Source organism: Catharus ustulatus, chromosome 1 (assembly GCF_009819885.2).
Source record: "Catharus ustulatus isolate bCatUst1 chromosome 1, bCatUst1.pri.v2, whole genome shotgun sequence".
Taxonomy (NCBI): domain Eukaryota; kingdom Metazoa; phylum Chordata; class Aves; order Passeriformes; family Turdidae; genus Catharus; species Catharus ustulatus.
In genome coordinates this window covers 47,114,398-47,133,557 of record NC_046221.1, presented here as the reverse complement: position 1 = coordinate 47,133,557, position 19,160 = coordinate 47,114,398, and the positions used below count along the sequence as shown (strand labels likewise).

The window sequence follows — 19,160 nt, the reverse complement described above, 5'->3', positions numbered from 1 at the left end:
AGGCAGCCTGTTTAAAAAAAATTTTATTTCATCTTTAAGCTGTAGAAAATCATTAATTTAGCTTTCTTCAAGTAAGGGGAAAGTTGAAACAGGGAATTTAAATGAAGAAACACCATAACTGTGTGCGTCTTGGTTTGAGAGTTTGTGGAGCAGACACTCCAAAATGAGTTACTACCCTTCTTAGTTTTAACTGCTCCACTTTTACCAGTAAGCAGAGATAAAACAAGAACTTAAAAGTGAGAAAATAACAGTTTACTAAAAAAACGAAACAGCAACAGGCAGGATAACAGTAATCACTAGATAAAAGGTGCTGAATCCCACGGGCTGCTTGGGAGGAAAGAAAACAAGATGGCAGAGAAACTCCTGTCCAAAAATATTGGCCTCCATAGAAAACCACGTGGTTCAGGGGACAAAGATAAGATGGTGGAGAGAGAACAAGGCAAAAAAACCACCACAGCATCTGAAACTCTGTGATTATAAAAGTCCTTCTTCTTCCAAACAACAACCAACAAGGACCAAGGACAAAACAAAAAGAAACCTGGACTCCAAAACCAGTCAAATGCTGCTGATCCATTTGCTCCATATCACCTGGCAGCAGCTCCATCAATAGTGGCAGCTGGAACTGGTCAGTGGCTGGAACTCATGGAGGGACTTGGCTTCCTCCTCAGCAGAAGATGCCTGGCAGATGCCTGAGGCAACCTGGGCTCCACGCTCTCCCACTACAGCTGAGCACTGGTGGGGGGCTGGAGCAACTGTATGGAGCAGGGCCTGTTCTGTTTTGCCCATTGGGTGACAGCAATGAAAAAGGAAGGAAAAAAGGTCTGAAAAGAAAGTCCTCCCTGGCCCAGAGACCAAAACAAAGGGGAGCTTCTGCCTTGTGCTGCCTCAACTTCTCAGTAGCTAGAGGGAACGGAATATAGGCCTGTGTGAATGTTGTCCCAATTTTAAAGGGATCCTGACATCTGCCTCCATGAACCTGGGGCAAGACCCTCCAGTTCTGCTTCTGACCCTCCAGGTCTTAAAGGGAGAGTAACAATCTCAGGCAGATGGGCATAGAAAGAACGTGATAATTTCAACATCTTTTCTGTAACAGGACAGAAAGGACACTGAGAATTGATGGGATTTGGGAGAACAAGGTTTTGGAAATGTGATTTGTGACTCTGAAATTACAGTAATTTCACGATTATAAGCTGCACCATTTTGACTAAAATTTTGGTCCCAGCCTGGAAGTGCGGCTGACACTCAGGAGCGGCCAATATATAAACAAACTTTGGAAATTTCCCAACCCGAAAGTGTGAGCCGCAGTGCCGAGCTGAGCTCATGAATCAAGCACCTGCCAGTAAAACCCGCAATCGCACGATTGTTACAAATTGGTTGTTCTGTTGTGCGGTGGGGGCAGGCGGGCTTCCGCCAGCAGCATGGGAGAAGGCGAGGGCTCCATCCTGCCGGCACTGTGGCACAGGGGAAAGGCAGGGGCTCCCGCCAGCACCGCAGGGGGAGTGGAGCTAGCGAATTGAGCACCTGCCAGTAAAACCTGCGATCGCGTGATTGTTACAAATTGGTTACTTTGCTGTGAACGAAGGTGCGGCTCACAATCTGGTGTGGCTTATATATGGACAAAGAACGAAACATTGCCGACACCCGGAAGTGCGGCTTACAATCAGGTGCGGCTTATAATCTTGAAATTACTGTATTTGGATGTATGGTGTGTTCTGTAACCGTAAGAAACAAGTTCTGCTGCAAGACAGGACACTTGAAATTATTTGGCCTGTAAATCTTCATTGAGGAGCAAATTTCAAGTTGCTGTGTGAAATAGCTGGTTTTAGTTTGTTCATCGGGTAGTAAATGATAAATTACGTTTTCTTTTAAGTGGTCCAAAGATATTTTAATAAAAATTACAGTACATGAAATGAATTTTTTTGGTTTTTTGCCTTTTGATATTGGAGCCTCCTGTACCTGCTGCCTGTGTCCCTACACACCAGCTTCCTGCAGCATAACATGAGATGCAAGTCTGCACGCTGTTTCCAGCTGTTTATGTGAGTACGTTACCCTGATTTTGAAAATGAATAGATCTGTTATCCTGTCAGAAAACTGAAACCAGACCTATTAAAGTCTTTTGCACTGGTCGTGAGAGAGGTGCTGTGTGACAACCTGGTCATTCCCATGAGGACATGCTACATTTGTAAATACATAATTTGTCTGTATTCTCTATATAGAAAAGGAAAAAAATTTAAAGAAGTACAGAACCAAGTGTTCCCAGGGATTAGTATTTCCATTTATTTTGTATACTTTAAACTTGTTTGAATCCATTAAAAATATATACAAATGAATACATACACACCCATGAGTAATCTTGTAGCATTCCAGCAAACAAAAGAAATATTTGGGCATATGTCAACAATGGAGTAAATACTGTGACTTGCTGAGACTCATCTGAAAGAATGAATTAACCACTGGCCGCTTACCTAAAGTTTTCTGGTTCTGTTTGTCAGCATAGAAATATATTTGCTTACGTTTTTCTTCCACAACCTGGAAGCTCATGACTTGAGCTGTGCGGTAGTTTAGGAGACATGCCTATCGAGATAAATACTTGCCAAGGCCCGGAGGGCATTTGGTTTTACCTTAAATTTAGAGAAACCCTCACAAATATGCAGTTGATCTGACCTGTTAAAAATAAGATTGAGATCTTGTTTGATTCTGAATAGTAATTGCATTTAAACAAAAGTTACCATTTTTAGTGAAAGATTTGGGAGAATTCCAGTAAAAGGAGTACCTTAAAGTACTGAGTGCAGTACTTTTGCTTAATTCATGATGCTTGTTCTACAACCTCATGACAGATGTCTGGAATGCAAATAAATTGAGTTTACTTGGAAATACTGAATTAAAAGGCATTTACAGTAGTTTCACGAATACAAGCCGCACGGATTATAAGCCGCACCCCCGGTGCCTCGACAATGTTGCTGTCTTTGTCAATAGATAAGCCGCACCCCGAATATTAGCCGCACTTTCGTTCGTCGCGAGAATCCGTGCGCAGCTTTCACAAATTGGCCAATTAGTAACAGGATCGCGGCATAGCGGGCTTTACTGGCTCGGGGCGGGGCCAGGCAGGCTCGGCCCGCTCATGGTTGCCGACGGGGCCGGGTGGCCCAGCTCAGCGCCACGGCTCGGCGGGGCTGGCCGGGTGGTGCTGCCGCCACCGCCGGGCTCGCTGGCCCCCCTCTCCCGTCAGCACCGCCCCGCTGCCGCGTTCGCTCGCCCGGCTGGCAGGGCTGCCGCCGCCGGGCTCGCCGTCCGCCCCGCTGCCGCTTTCGCTCGCCCCGCGCCGCGCCTCGCGAGCGCCGCGCCCGCCCCGCGGCGCTTTCGCGGCTCGCGGTTCGCGGCTCGCGGCTCGCGGCGGCGCTTTCGCGGCTCGCGGTTCGCGGCTCGCGGTTCGCGGCTCGCGGCGGCGCTTTCGCGGCTCGCGGTTCGCGGCTCGTGGCGGCGCTTTCGCGAGCGGCGGCGCTTTCGCGAGCGCCGCTTTCGCTCGCCCCGCCGGCAGGGCTGCCGCCGCCGCCACCACGCTCGCCGGCCGCCCCCTCCCGTCTGCACCGCCGCCGCGTTTCCTCGCCCTGGCCGGCACTGCAGGCCCCCGCACCGCCGGGCTCCCCCACGCTGCTGGCCCCGATTCTGCTGGGCTTCCCCCGCTGCCAGGCAGCCCCACCCGCCGGCCTTCCTGCTTCTGCCATGCTCCCCTGCACTGCTAGCCCCAGTTCTCCCGGGCTCCCCCGCCCTGCTGGCTCAGGCTCTGCCGCCCGCCCCCGACACTGCTGGCCCCGCCTCTGCCAGGCTTTCCCACCTCTGCCGGGGCCGGCCGGGCTCCAGCTTGGCTTGGGGCTGCCGCGGGCTCTCACTTCCGTGTTGGCAGCTTTTAGAATTTTGTTAATAGATTAGCCGCCCCGGAATATTAGCCGCACTTCCGGGTTTCCACCAAAATTTTGGTCAAATTGGTGCGGCTTGTATTCGTGAAATTACTGTAATTGTTGTTTAGGCAACACAGCAGGGGAAAGAAAGGTGGATACGGAAACTGAGTTTCTTTCCTTCATTCTGACTGATTTGTAGTGCTCTGACCAGGAGGAGACCTTTGTATTCATTGTATTTCGCTCACAGTTCACCTAACAATAACTAATTGAATAGATTTATTAAGAGATGTTAGTGATGCACAAAGCATTTTAATCAGGTAGTCATGTGAAAATTCAGTGTGTTTTACCATGACACACCAGGAAAATCACACACACTATCAACTCCCCATGAAACCTGTGATTAAAGAGAACAATTGCTTGTTCATTTAGAGGAGAAATGTGAAACTCTTAAGCAACCACCTGTCCTAGTGGGCCATGGGAAAATAATAATCGCAATTTTCTTACAAAAGGGAAGCCAAAGTGAAGTACATGGAACATGAGGCTAGAACAGGAAAGGACAATTTTCCTGGGTCTTCCTTCTCTCTTGCTCTTGTTTGCCCCATTCCCAGTCCTTTTCCCCTCTCATAGTAGAGAAAGTATATGCATTTATTTTCTCATGGAGTTTGCCCAGTTAAATGTGAGAGCAGTGCTGCAGTAACAAGGTGAGAGTAGCTAAGACTTGTTACGCAATACAGGAATCTTGGTCAGATGTGGCCTGTTACCTCATATGGGAATGTTGTACAGTTTCTATTAATAAATACTAGAAATTCCCAGTTCATTAAGACAAAAACATTAATTGATGGTGTTAGCTGAGCAAGTGAGGTGCAACAAATCTTGGGAACTGTAGTAGCATTACAGCAACAGATGCTTATAATGGAGGCTTTTTACACTGTAAAGGTGCTTGGATGTCAATAGGAGATGCTCTATCACCTTAATTCCTTTTGAAGAATCAGGATCTTTCTCTAAATGATAAGAATCAAGGTGAATCATCAAGAATTCTGCATTCTTGATAGACAGAATGAGCAAGAAAATGCACATGTGGTGCAGGCGCTCCTACTTTGGTTGTATTTCTGAAATACAAGTTTGTTGTACTGCAAAAGTTCATTTCATTGGCCTAAAGAGGAAGGGATGAATCAGAATTCTATTCTGATTGGTTTTGGTCCAGCACTTTTCCTAGAAATATCATTTGGAGGATCAAAGGCTGTGTTTTGCAGGCACTGAGCACAAGAAGCCTGTATTTAGTGGTTTTAATTACGCATTTTTAAAGTTTCTTCACAGGACTTAATGTCCTTTTTTTACAGTGTTTCAGTATAATCTTGTTAGGAAGCTGCAGATTTAAAATGAAGCAGGAAGCAGCAATGCCATTGTTTCAGCTGATTGTTTCCCTTATGCTGTAGTGTAGTAACTAAGTAATGCTCCACTTGGCTGTGCAGAGCCAACTGCGTTCTCAAGGACATCAGGCTTGCCAGCAGATGAGTCATTACCTTTTATGCAGCACAAGAGGTATGATGTGCAGCCTCAGCAAGTGTTTGTCCATTGAAGTTGGTTAATAACCTATAGGCCTCTCACGTGGCAAGATGCCATAAATCAATCCTTTGTGCATTCAGCAAACAGGCCTGTGTATCAGATGTCTCTTTAGTATCATCCCTTTATTCCCATTCCTAGAGCAAGGTACTAATCCGCAAAGACATTTTTCATGTTGTAAACCTTCTCTTCTACCCCACTTCCTTGAGAGCATTTCATGGACAGCAGTCACAAAGATAGCCATCAAAACCAGAGGAGACACACCATAGGGTTATATGTGACTGCAACCTCCTGTAGACTTCCTCAAGATATTGAGAACCTATAAAATCTCAGAACCAGCCTCTGGGAAGTAACTTCCTCCTGGAAAAAATGAATGGGACCAACCAGGAGAATTACACAAGATTGAATTTTACTGTTACTTACTTCACTGTTAATGTATTTTTTGTTGAAGGTAAAGCAACAGCTGGTAAAGCAGTTCTTTCCCTCTTACCAGAAGTGGCTTTGGTGCCATTCCAGTGCATAGGCAAAGGATTAGTTTTCCTTGACTCTGATGGCAGTCCTCAGTGCCATGCCTGATTAGTTAAGGCTGTGGGCAGGAGGGAGCTACCTTGTAAGAGGCAGAAGTTATTAGAGGAAGTGTTGTCAAGCCTCTGTAGGATAACAGTGATCACTGCACACTTTTAGTTTTGATATCATGAAAGAGTTGTTCCCTTAGAGAGAGCACAGTAACAACGAACTTTAAAAGGGCAGATTATAAAACTATGAGAAAATGGTTAACAGCAGGCTGAAGGGCAAAGAGAAGTACTTAAAAACCATAGAGATCTGCCTGGAGGCTATTTAAGAACATTGTATTAGAGGCACAGATGGTTTGTATACCTCTGAGCAAAAACAGCCTATGAGGAAGGATGAAACTCACAGGGTTACGTGGGAGAAAAGCGTGAGTATAGAAAGGTTGAAATGCATCCCTTAAAGATGATGATTTTCTGAATGACAGACAAGGGAGTGTTACCAGGAGAGTGGAGAGAGCTGGAAAGTCAGTGCTAAGGAGAAGAGTATAGCAGCTGCTGACTCTGGATCCCCAGAATGAAAACCAAAAAGTGTGAGTTTAATGAAGTCCAGACCACTCTGCCTCTGAAGACTCCAGATGAGATATAACCAGTAAAAGCAGCATACGGTTATCTGAGTCAGCTAGCACAAGCCAAAATCTTAATAAATCAGTCTGCATTTTTAATATGTTACCACGCCAAATTTAAGAGTAAAGGAGTCAATTCAATCATAGTTACTCTATGCTAGGATTTTATTTTGACCTTGTGTTTTATACCGTTCCAAAAAATGCTTTCAATCTTTGCTGAAGGAGGTAAGAGATTAAAAAAAAAAGAAATTGAACAGTCCTAAAAGCTCTGATTTTAGTAGAAGAAAACAACCCTACATAAAACCCTAGTAAAAGAAAAAACCCTACCTGTTCTGACACAGCTTTGGGCTGAGAGAGAAACTATCTGATAAGGATGAAGCATTTTTACACTGATGTGTAATTGGACAGATGTGGAATTTTATTGTTGTATATCAGAACAAGAACACACTGATTATAAATTAAGCAGGAAACATCTCAAGTATCACAAACCTGATGATGTGTGCAGAAAGAGTCCCTGTGAAATCAATGAAAGCTGTTTTCTGGTTTAAAACCAAGGAAAGGCAGGGGAAGGTTAGAATAACTTATATTTGCAATAAAACCTTGATGCACACAGTCTCACTGGAATTAGAGCCCTGGCATCCAGGCTGTTTTATTTTGCCCTGTCAAATTGAAACAAACAATTCAGCTGCCCAAGTCCCTTCTTTTCTCCTCTGACATGCCAACTATCTTGAGAGAAGAGATTAAGCATTGTTCTGATGAGTGCAGCTGCAGCAGCAACAGCTTTATAATTTAAGGGCTACATAAAATTTATGGAGCACTGAGAAGAGCTTAAATCAATTTTCTGATTTTCATAAATTATTTCAGGCAGACGAACTTTGTGAAAGCCAGTGATGTCTGAGCTGTTTATCCAATGGACAAAAACACTGAAAATAGGCATCTGTGGGAATTATGTATCTGAGTTTGTTGGGAATTAGAAGACTTGTTTCTTTTGAGCTACGTAGTATTCCAATGTAAATTTTTAATCATTCCAAATTGCTTAAAATACTTAGTAAAAAATCAAAATAAGAGTATTGGGTTGTGGTTGTTTACTTTAAAAGAGCTAAGTAGTTATTAGTTGCTATAAAGCTGTTTATTGTAAAGGGACGTCAGTCTTGAAAGGCAAAGGGTTTTAAGCGGTAAAGTTCTTGCTAAAGGTTTTTGGTATAGAGTTTTAAATAGGAGTAAATTTTTAATTAAAAGTGGAAGTACCTTTTGGTTGCAGCCACAGCTCTTATCTTCTTTTGAGTGAGGATGACAGCAGTGAAGGGAGAGAAGAAAGAAAAAGTGTCTCTCCCCAGTGCATAGATTCTTATACACAAATTAACCAATAAACTAAAAACATGAATCCAAACCATTTCTTCTTAACCTATTGGAATTCTAGTTTCTTAGCACACCAGTTTACGTATACTATGCATAAAGTCTATCTGTTTTATCTAAAAAATGTAAGCAATATTCTTACCATATTTTTATTATGTCTAAAACTATGTTCTTGGAGCCTTCATGGAGACTTGTTTTCAAGACTTGTTCTCTACACTGATATCTAGAATTATGATTTTAATTTCTCGCTGAAACTTGTTGCTCTCTCTCCGAGGAAATCAGAGAGGCCTCTGTTTCAGACTCCAACATCAGGAGGGTGAAATTTAGAACAATTTTGAAATTTTGTTTAAATACTTCAAAAGCTTTGAAACAGTGGATGGATAGCATGTAATTCTACTTCAAGTGACAAACCGGTCTGGCACTTGCAGAGTTTTTCTTACAACAGTGTATTTTTGGGTTGTTGTTTAGTCCTCATTTACTGAGGAACCTTGTTCTGTCTGCTTCACACTGTATCTGCAAATTACTCCAGCTGCTAAAGAGAAGGATCTGCCTGTAGAGAAAAAGAAACTAGCTGGTTGTTTATAGCACATGTAAATATTATATAATAGGACAAATATAATTCCATACATAACAGATATGAATAGGGATTGAACTTCCCTTCTGAACAAGTAACTAGAGCTGATAGGATCCAATTCCCATTTTGTCCTAATTTTGGGTGTTATTGTTGATTGAAAGAGCTTTCCTCTCCCTCGGCATTGTGGTCATCAGGATACAGATAGGTTAGAGACCTTTCATATAACTGGGATCTCTCTGAGCTATAATTTTCATGTATAATTTTCTGCATTTTAAGCTGCTCCAACTCCTCTAAACTAACATAATTGTGCTTCACATTATTTCACACTGAATATACTAAACATGGTATTAATAGGAAGAACCACTGCTGAATTCCTGTACACTGGATGATCAACTTGGGATAAATTATTTACTGATCTTACTACAGTAATTTCACGAATACAAGCTGCACCATTTTGACTAAAATTTTGCTCCCACACCGGAAATGCAGCTTACACTCAGGAGCAGCTAATATGTGAATAATTTTCTGACATTTACAACCCCGGAAGTGCCAGCCAGGGTGCCGAGCCGAGCACTTGCCAGTAAAACCCAGGATTTAGCGATTGTTACAAATTGGTTACTGTGTTGCGTGGCGGGTAGGGCCATCTCAGTGCCGGCAACACTGGGGGGGAGGGGGAGGGAGGCAGGGGAGCTCCCTCCTTCAGGCAGGGGAGAGGCGGGGGGCTCTGTGCTGACATCCTCACGGCTCGGGGAGGAGGCGGGGACTCCGTGTTGCCATCCCCATGGCCTGTGGGGTAAGCGGGGGGCTCCTGCCCCCGCCTGCTGCGGCAGGAGCAGGCAGGCTCCGCCCCCGCCTGCCGCCGCCGCGGTGGGAGCAGGCGCGCTCCTTCCCTGCCTGCCACCGCCGCCGTGGGGGGGCTCCATCCCCACCCGCCGCCGTGGGTGCTGGCGGGCTCTGTTCCTGCCTGCCACCATGGGGCAGCGCCGGGCTGGTGCGAGCGAGTCCAGCGGCAGCAGCGGCCGGCCCCGAGCGGCCCCGCTGAGCGGCCCCATCAAGCTGGGCCACCTGACCCCTTTGGCAGCCCCGAGCGGGCCGAGCCCTCACAGCCCGAGCTGAGCCGGTAAACCCCCTGCCATGCCACGATTCTGTTACTATTTGGCAACTTTGTTGCACGTGGGTCCTCCCTGCGAATGACAGAGCAGCTTATAATCAGGTGCGGCTTATTTATGGACAAAGAACGAAATGTTTGCCACCACCCAGCGATGCAGCTTGTAGTCCGTGCGGCTTGTATTCGTGAAATTACTGTACATTGCTTTCAGTGAAATTACACTGATAGATACTGAGCTCCTTACCTGAACAAAGTAGTCTGAGGTAAGTGGGTTTAACTTAAAGAAGTTAAGGGTGGGACACTCCAGGATCTTGCCATTTCTGTAGCCAACAATGTACATAAATAATGGGAGCTTGTTACTCAGTGGTTATTTTTCTGCAGGAGGGGATTTGTGACTGCTGTGAGTTAAACACTGAACACAATCCATGGTGTGAGGAAAGCTAATGCAATTTCAGCTCTATAAATTAATGTGTCATGGAGAAGAAATGGGAAATAATCTTACCCAATTATTCTCTGCTTCAGACATTAACTGGAGTAATGGGTCTACTTTCTTGCACTGTACTTCAAAAAAGAAAGATACAGTCCAATTGGAAATTCCAACAGAAAGTAGTGGCTTGATCAAGAGTCTAGAAAACTGTAAGACTGAAAGAAGGGGATAGCACATCAAGAGAAAGGAGATGCAGGGAAAGGAATAGAAATGTGATACCAGTGTTCAGGCATATAAAGCTTGCTGCAAAGAGGGAAGTTGTAAATTGTTCTTTGTGTCCACTGGGAATACAAAAAGAACTAACGGATTTAAATTGTAGCCAAGGAGATTTAAGGAAGACATTAGGACAGGCTTTCTATCTGTAATAGTAGTGAAATATTGAAACAGATTGCCTGGGGAGGTTGTGGGATCTTCATTGCCAGACGTTTTTAAGAACAGGTTAGACAAACTTCTGTCAGGAATGATTTGGGTATAATTGATCCTGCCTTAGGGCAGAGGGCTGGACTAGATGACCTTGCAAGGTCCCTTTCTGCTCTACATTCAATGGTTCTCTTATTAGAAACCCTGATGTCATATTCCCAGAACTTCACCATTCCTCTCAAAAGCAAAAACATGCTATAGGCATGGTAAGAGTCAGATTTAAACTGACAGTATCTGGGAAAACCTATCAGCTCAAGTTTGATATCCCATCTTTAATTACTAACACTTAAATATATGTAATGCAGATGGACTTGTTCAACAGCTAAATACTTGTGGGTTACACTGCTATGAGTTTTTTGTGACCTGCGATCTTTTTAATGGCATGAGAATTTGTTTCTTGTAAAGTGTATTAATCTTATATGTTGCAATTTTCTTTTTGTCACTTGAGTAAGTAGCAGGCAGTGCTATTTGGCATCTAACATGTTCCAGGTGGGTCACTCTCATTTCACATGCCGTGACACATTCGGCCTCTTGCTGTGTTCTCCCTCCCTCCCTCCCTCCAAAGCTCATTCCTGTGTTCCAGTTTATCGTGATGCTGATGCTCAGCTTCATTATGTGGCTGTGTTTAAATAAACTAATGCCACTCCTAATGTCCTTGGTATCCTTTTTTCCATCCTTAGACACTGGAATCCCTCCTGCTGCTTTCTGCTCACATGTTCTTTTATTCCTGTTGATAAATTTAATTTTCATCTCTTTTACTGCTTTCCCTTCAAGATGTGCTTGCATTACAAACTGCAGTTCAGCAGTTTAGCAGTTGGATTGCATCCAACTATTACCAAATGCCACATCTTTTAATATCAGGCAGAGCAGCTTGAATTTTCTTCCTTGGAGTGCTGTAAAAGACACACTGACATGTTTTCTGTGCAAATGCCAAAAAAAAAAAGCCTAACAAAAGATGGAGGGGTGTGAAACAAGCTGAAAAGTCTCCATTCCCAGAATTTTCTGTTTTCCTTGATTTCTGGATTTAGTTCGTGACCCAGCTGCTGAACTGTGAAACTCTGTGGAACCATGCCAGTTTCTAGCAGTCAAGAATTTGTTGCTGTCATTTTTGTGACTGGTAGTACCTTTGTGTTCAGCTAAATAACCATATGTGTTTTTATCCCCAAAGGTCATGCCTGGCCATTGATGATCACAGTATTGCCAAGCCCTTGGATTCTTAAAAAATCATTGTCAAACCAAGAAGTAGTATTTATACATGTCCGTGTGTGTATACATATAGATATATATGTATGTATCTACTATATATTTGAGTTTGAATTTGGCCTTTCAGCATTCATGACTTTTGAGTTTTTCTGTACAACTACATGAAGAATAAAAACTGAAGTAAAAATAAAAACAAAACCAGAATAAAGCTGGGTTTTTGCACACTCACATAATACTTCCAGAAGCTTATACCATGAAATCTTCTAGTGCTCTAAGTGGATATTTGGTCATTAAATTGTTTTACTGCATCCTTTAGAGAGAAAGATGCTATCAGTTGTTTTTCATAATGGTGAAATGCTTGTCAGGATGCTTTAAGATACCCATTACTCTATGTATTTTTGCTATTTCCTTATTAAAAGTGTTCATATGCACTGTAGCTGTGGGTACTGCATGTGGTTTGCCCTATAGGACTTGCGATTGCCCTGGGATCCTGGGCTTGGGATCAGAGCCCAGAGTAACTTTTGCCATGTTTGTTCATCTCTTTTGCTCAAGACTTGTCCTTCACATGTTTTGGAGGTAGAAGGACAAACAACACAGATACCCTGGTGCATCCAGGTCACATGGCTATGTTCCTTATCCATGTTGTGCGTTCTGTGTGTGTGTTCCCCAGCTTCTGCTGGTTGTATATGGTGGGGGGGATACAGTGTACCTCCAGGTCACTGCTCCAGAACTCATGTGCCCCCAGAATTTCAACTTGAAATGTACTGGCTCAGTAAAGACTTTTGTCTAAGGGCAGATTTTCCCCATGTCACTTGCTTCCACTTTGTGCTCTGCATTGTTCAACACACTCCTCTTCCCTGTGAGTACTGTCTGTGGCAAGGGATCCTTTGACCCTGAAATGCAGTTTCATTCACTCTGCCCACTAGATAATACTGAAATTGAAAGGAAGGTAAATCTTGTTATTTAGACACAGCAACTGTGATAGTTTCCTGCTCCTATCAAATGTTTCCTGTGCAACAGTGCTTCTTAATGTCTTATTTTTCCATATTGGCACCTTTTGGTGGCAATGTATTTGAAATGTGAGTTCCCCAATGTATTTTTTCATTTACCTCTTGGGCTGTTTGCTCATTAGTTCTTCTTATCTCCTACAGCCCCAGCACAGAGGCTAACATACCAACCAGCAAATCTGCCTTGCAAGGAGTGAGTTCACTGCACTTGCCTGTTCACTGCACCTCCTGAGCAGAACCAATATGAGTGAGCATTTGCAATGTGAGACTGCTTCTCAAACTGACCGGTCTAAGCTGTTTACAGCCCGTTGTACTTCTGCAAACCTCCTGTGTTGCCCTCTTTTCCCTCAGCTTTGGGTTGGCACAGACAGAGGCCAATCATGCCTGTGAACTGCACTCTATCAATTCCTGCAGCTCCTCAACCTCTAGGGAGTTCAGGGAGTCCACGATGGCAGCAACACCAGCTGAATTTGGGGTTTGAATGAGTCAGAGACTTTTATGTGTGGATGCAAGCTTTTTAAAGGCACCTTTCAGTGCTTAAGAGCCTATGTAGGTTCTAAAAAATAAATGTTTTTGTCTCAGGTGCTGACTTTAGTGCAGTCATTCAGTACCACATGCATAAATACATACTCATGAATTTGGTTGAACTGTGAGGTTTAGGAAGCCGTTTTCTTAGTCTTGCATCACAAGTTTGCATGGCATCTGCCCTAGCAGAGCCCTAATCTGAGCCACAGACTCTGAGGTACTACTTTAGTACAAAAATATAATAGTAATTTGTAAATTAATCAGGGAGATTTTAAAATCAATTTTCTTCAGCAAACAGCGATAATTTAAATGGTTGCAGTTATTGCTGAGGACTGAATGTATAAAGTGCTTCAAGATAGAGAATTGGATTCTCTAAGCATGTAATTCTTTTATCAATAATTCTTATAAGCAGTCTTCTTTCTACCCTCTCCCTTTTGCCAGAACTCTCCCCTCTATAATCTACTGAGCTCATGTTCCTTCTGGATAGCTGTGGATTTGTTGGTATACAAATTAATTTTGTTATTGACTAGAACGAACATTTGGAGGGTAAGAATGCCATTGCTATTCATACCTAAAGGTAATCAATACCAGTACTGAGGAATAAATATTTTCTAACCAAGTAAGCATCCTCTACAGCCTTATTTAGTTTTTCTAAACCCCACAAGACTGTATCCTGTGAAGAAAGCAGTGAGGGGCAATAGCATTTACATCTTGTTACCAGAGGAGGATTGGGAGAGAAAGAAACTTCTCTCCTGGTCTTGGCTCTTCCCATAATCCAGCTCATCAGTCACTCACTCATAAACAGCCTCTGTCTGCTCTTTGACTGCAATGGTGATAACTATTTGTCTGTCATCAATTTATTACCTCCAACACAGAGGAAAGAAATTCCTCCTTGAAGAGCCTTGATGTGTCCTTGGGAATGGCAGAGAGTAGTCTGCAACTATGGCGTTTAAGAGAGACCACGTGAGGGGACATTACGGTGATGTGTTGCTTCAGCCCGATCCGTTCTGCGAAAAGAGCATTATTAGCATGTAAAAAGCAAAGGAAAGGGGAAAGAATAGCGAAAAAGTGGTGGACTTTGCCCTGTTCCTGGCCTATTTCACTGGCCAGTTCTGGCTGTTCGTGACCAATCTTTGGTGCCCTTTGGGGTTTTTCAGGTTTTCCTTGCTCAGAGACACCCAGGAGATTCGCACTCGCTTGTAGTCAGATTCTGTCTTCATTTAAGCCTGAAATGATTCGGGGGCGAACACAGCGCCAGAGATGGATTTTGCAAACCCTTTCCCGAGGGTTCGCCAAGGCCATGCCACCCCATGCGAGCCTGGCTTGTCGCACGGCCGGGCCGCTCCTTCCCGCCTTGCCTCCGGCCGGCAGCAGGTGGCGGCCGCGCCTCAGGCTCGGCAGCGGGGCCGGGCCGCTCCCGCGGGGCTGCGGCGGCTCCGGGAGCGCTCGGCGGCGCTGCCCGCCCGCGGTACCGCGCCCGCCGCACTGCCCGGGCCTGTCCTGCCCGCGCTGCCCGGGCCTGTCCTGCCAGCACACGGCGCGGGGCTGGGGTTGGCAGGGTTATTCTGTTTGGATTTCTCTATTTCCCCGTGTCTTCCTTTTTTCTCCTTCCCTCCTCTGTCTCCTGCGTATCTAGGGTGACTGCTTCTGCTCGGGTTTGTATTTGCTGTGGGATGCAAGGGACAAGTTAGAGCAATGCTCTTCCCTGGTGAAAAAGCTGTGATCTTGGGTTCACAAAATCGCAGCAGCACAGAACATTCTGAGTTGGAAGGATCGTCAAGTCCAACCCCCAGAATCACACCATGTGCCTAGGAGCGTTTAAACTCTGCCAGTTTGGTGCTGTGACCACTTCCCTGGGGAATCTGTTCCTACTCAACCACCCTCTTGAGTAAAGAACCTTTTCCTAATATCCAATCTAAACCTCTGCTGACAACTTCAGGTCATTCTCTCAGGTCTCAGGTACCCTCAGGAGCTGCAGCTCAGGGTGTCAGGGCCTCAAGGCTGCCAAGCCCCAGGGTGAGGATGGGGACAGGGATGAGGCACACCAGGGCTTGCACACTGCTATGGTGGCTGACCACCATGACCCAGGATTAGTGACCTAACTGATGGGTAAGGCAAAGTCATGCCCCTCATGTTGGTTAGGGATCGGTGGGAGATTAACTGCAAAGAGTATGAGCAATTGTCTGTGGAGCACCCAGTAAAAAGACCAAAAATGGAGCTTAGAGAGACAGCCTTAAAATTCAACAAAGAAAAGCCTTTGTGGAAAAGAGACTCCTTTCTGATGTAGGGTACTGGTTATACACACAGTTGGAAACTTAGTTGAGTGAAAAGTCTCCATTGGCTTCAGTGGGAGCCTCCATAACAGCCTCATAGGTGTGAGAGAGCCATAGCACAATTCTGTGTGCTACTTTTGAAACTCGAGTATCATCAATATCTGAATATTGCAAGTCCTCTTTGATTTGGCTAGCTCTCTTTGCAGTGCCTTGACCTGTTATCTGTACACATTATTTATCACTTATCTTCTGACACAGATGTGGCCAGAATTCTATTAAGCAGAACAAATTGTAGTTGAATATTTAGGCTGAAGTGCAATTGGTAATGCAAAAGCAGTGGCCCTAGTAAGGTGTGATTTCTAATATGCTATAAAGTGCAGAAGAGCTCAGGTCAATTAATCAATATTTCTGGAATTGCAGAGTAAAATTTTCAACTACTGGATGTTTGATACCTGGATATTTAATCATTAAACCATGTATGCTTACTGAGCCTGTATGCATAGATGCTTAAAAAGGCAGTATATGCTGGAGACATAAAATCCTGCTGGAGACATAAAGTCATGCTGGAGATATAAATCATTCTGGAGGTGATAAGATTTTCTGATATCTCTGAATCTGACCTTTTATAGGAATAGGATCCATGCACAGATCAGGTGATGAAACTTGCACATGATATGGAACAGCTCATTTAAATAAATCTGCCATTTGGTGGTTGCCTGACTACTCACAGCTTCTTTTGAATGCCAGTCCACTCCTTTTTGAAATGAAACAGTAAGATAGCTGTCCTTAGCAAAACATGATGAAACCTGCCAATGAGCATTCTCACATGCTGTTTTCTCTGTTTTGTAATTTTATTTTTAAATAGAATGAGCAGCCACTGAGATTTTGAGCTGAATACTTAGGAATGTAGACGTAGGTGGAAAGCCAGTCCCATGTCCACAAAGTCCACCTTTTCTTCTTAAAATATCAATCCATAATTTTGAATGCTTTTTGGAGATATTTGTAGACTTAACTGAATGAAAGCCAGGGATGAACAAGCTATTTTGTTTCTCAAGCAAATAAATGAATCTGTATTATTAAACTTGGATGTCTGAAGTTAAGCATCAAAAATCTTTTTTTGGTATCTCAGTATCTGTTCTCTGTACTCTCATTAATTTTCTAGGTGTTAAAGGATTTTTAGGTTTTTTAGCTTTGTGTGGCAAAGACCCGTCCTTTCTCCATGACAACCTCCAATTGCTTCAGCAGAGCACTTTCTTTAAGCACCATGTCTCTTGAGCATTTTGAGGCATTGAGCACAGCTTCCCCAGCCCCACTGTTGGCTGCTACAGTCCTGCTGATGGAGTTTCACCCAGACACCATTGAGACACATACCAAAGAGCAGAGAGAGAGGAGGAAGAAACATGATCTTGTCTCTAGACACCTTTATTTCCCTGCCACTGGGAAGCATAATTTCTGTATCGGCTGTCTGTCTTCATCTGTGAGTGAAGGAGACAGTAGTAAGCCAGACACTAAGACAGCAGAGCCATCGTGCTCCACACAACTCAGAAAGAATTGGACCTGTGGGAACAGCCTTTGCCACTGAACCACCACAGGACTGGGATGATGCCACAGCTACTGAGATGAGATCTCACTTAAAGCTGGAATTTTACCACTCAGCCTTTTCTGCCAAGGTGGCTACTTCTCCTAGGATGACTGCTCCCCTCACACATTCCTCTGATTGGCCCTCTTTATACTCCCAGTGACAACAAGGTAGTCCTAAGTGCATATTATTGCATATAAATATCTATTAAGAATTACAGAGATAATTAAATTGGCAACTCCATCTGCTGTGCAGCTGACCAGGGTTAGCTTCGCTTTACTTCAGCAGCTGTGTCCATGCTGTCGTGAGGTGAAACTTAAGTTCCTCTTTGCCTATCAGGCAGGCAGTGATCCTGTAAATTGTAACTCTTTGAAGGCAGGCCTCTTTACACGGCTAAGCACGTCTAATATGCTCCAGGGCCACCCTGTACACACAGGGAGCTGGCCCCATAAACTATCTATGGGGGCAGCAGAGCTCCCAGTAACTAAAGCCACTCCAGAAGTTGCTCTTTCAGAGAGCTCCAGATGAAACCAGAGAGGCTGTTTACTTCATGTGAAATAGAGTTTTAAAAGCTCGGGCATTCTTTCTAATCTATAGCAAGGCGGGGGAGGGGTCTCTGTTGGTTGTATCGTGGGTCTATTGCTCTATTTCAGGAAGTCTGAGTGTGGGGCAGTTGTCCCCCCCTCCCAGTGGGGGACCACAAACAGGTGGCAGAGTTTTATGACCATCTGGGCCTTCTCAGATTGCTAAATGGGTGGGGGAATCCCTTCTAGATCCTGCCCAGCTGAGAAGGGGATTCCAGGGGTTTCCTGCTGTGGGAAAAGCTGACAACCCAGCTCAGCTCTAATTGCAGCATCAGAAGGGGGCAATACTAGAGATGCAGATGATGGAGGGTATTTGCTGGGAGTAAAAAGCTCTTGGTGCTTAAACCAAAAATGAAACAAAGAATGAGAGAAGGTTGATTCAGTTTCTTGTATAACAATCTCCACCCTTCAAATTCTGGGATAAACGTTGGCAGAATGAGACCCTTCAGTGAAACACCCGCTTTGAATTTCAAGCCCAAACTTCTCCCACCATCACACAGATCCTTGTCATCACATCTGTTTGATCAAAGCATTCTTGGACAGAAAGTGGGGGTTGAGACTGCCAAGCAGGAAAAAAAATAGTAGCTGTGTGCCTTATCCAAGCCTGTCATTGCTCTTGTGGCTGCACTTAGAAAAGCTACTGCCCTTGCCTGCAGAACCAATGTTTAACACCTTTGTTTACTAGAGCTCCAGATAACCAAAGCTCCAGTTCTCTGCAAGAGGTGCTACAAAAAAGCAAGTCTCTTCTAGCTTATTCAGAGTCCCAGGGTTTCTGAAAAATGTATAGGAAGGACTGTCTAGGAATTAATATTCCCACTATCCCTTGTCTTTTTTCCAAAACTTAATTTTATTTAATGGGGTTTTAAAACCTGGGTAGTCTTTCCCACAGCCCTTCTCCTCCACACTGTGGTAGTTCATTTCTGGACTGTAAGCATTTGCATCAACCAAACATATCAGCAGGTTTAAAAAAATGAAACAGGTACTTTACATGTAATTAATTTAGTGATTTGCTCAGTTGCTGATTCACATGCATAACCTCAATTACCATTAATGAGAGTTATTGTAGGCATGTCAAGGGCAGAATAGACCCCTAATAATCCAACATGGAATGTTATTACATTACTGCTGTAATTATATCCTGCACAGACATAATTTCTACTTTGCTTCATGAACTGCTCTTCAAATGTGGTGGCTACTCATCTATTATGCTGCTTATGTTAATGCTGAGGTTACTCTAAGCATTATCTTTTCCTCTTCATTGTTCTGCTGCCTGTCCGTGAGAGATACACGGAGCTAAATAAGTAATCTGCCAGTTGGTGTTTTTGCAAAGCTACGAGTTTTGGATTTTTTGAAGGTGATACTGGAAGCCAGAACCTATCATAAAACAACAAACCTCAGCAGAACAGCATGTCATTTCTCCTTCAGCATTTTATTTTTATTTATTTTTAAT

General features: G+C 44.0%; 1 protein-coding gene across 8 annotated transcripts in view; it reads left to right on the top strand.

The window, feature by feature from the left end:
• Positions 1-19,160, top strand: part of KIAA1143 (KIAA1143 ortholog) — a 129,937-nt gene that overhangs the window by 10,642 nt on the left and 100,135 nt on the right. For 3 of the 8 annotated variants that reach the window (XM_033078167.1, XM_033078160.2, XM_033078142.2), the window contains exon 5: positions 1,947-2,036. In XM_033078167.1, coding sequence (XP_032934058.1) covers positions 1,947-1,997 — 51 coding nt within the window. In that variant the 3' untranslated portion in view covers positions 1,998-2,036. The other 5 variants (XR_004419930.2, XM_033078151.2, XM_033078129.2 and 2 more) reach the window with 5 other exon arrangements.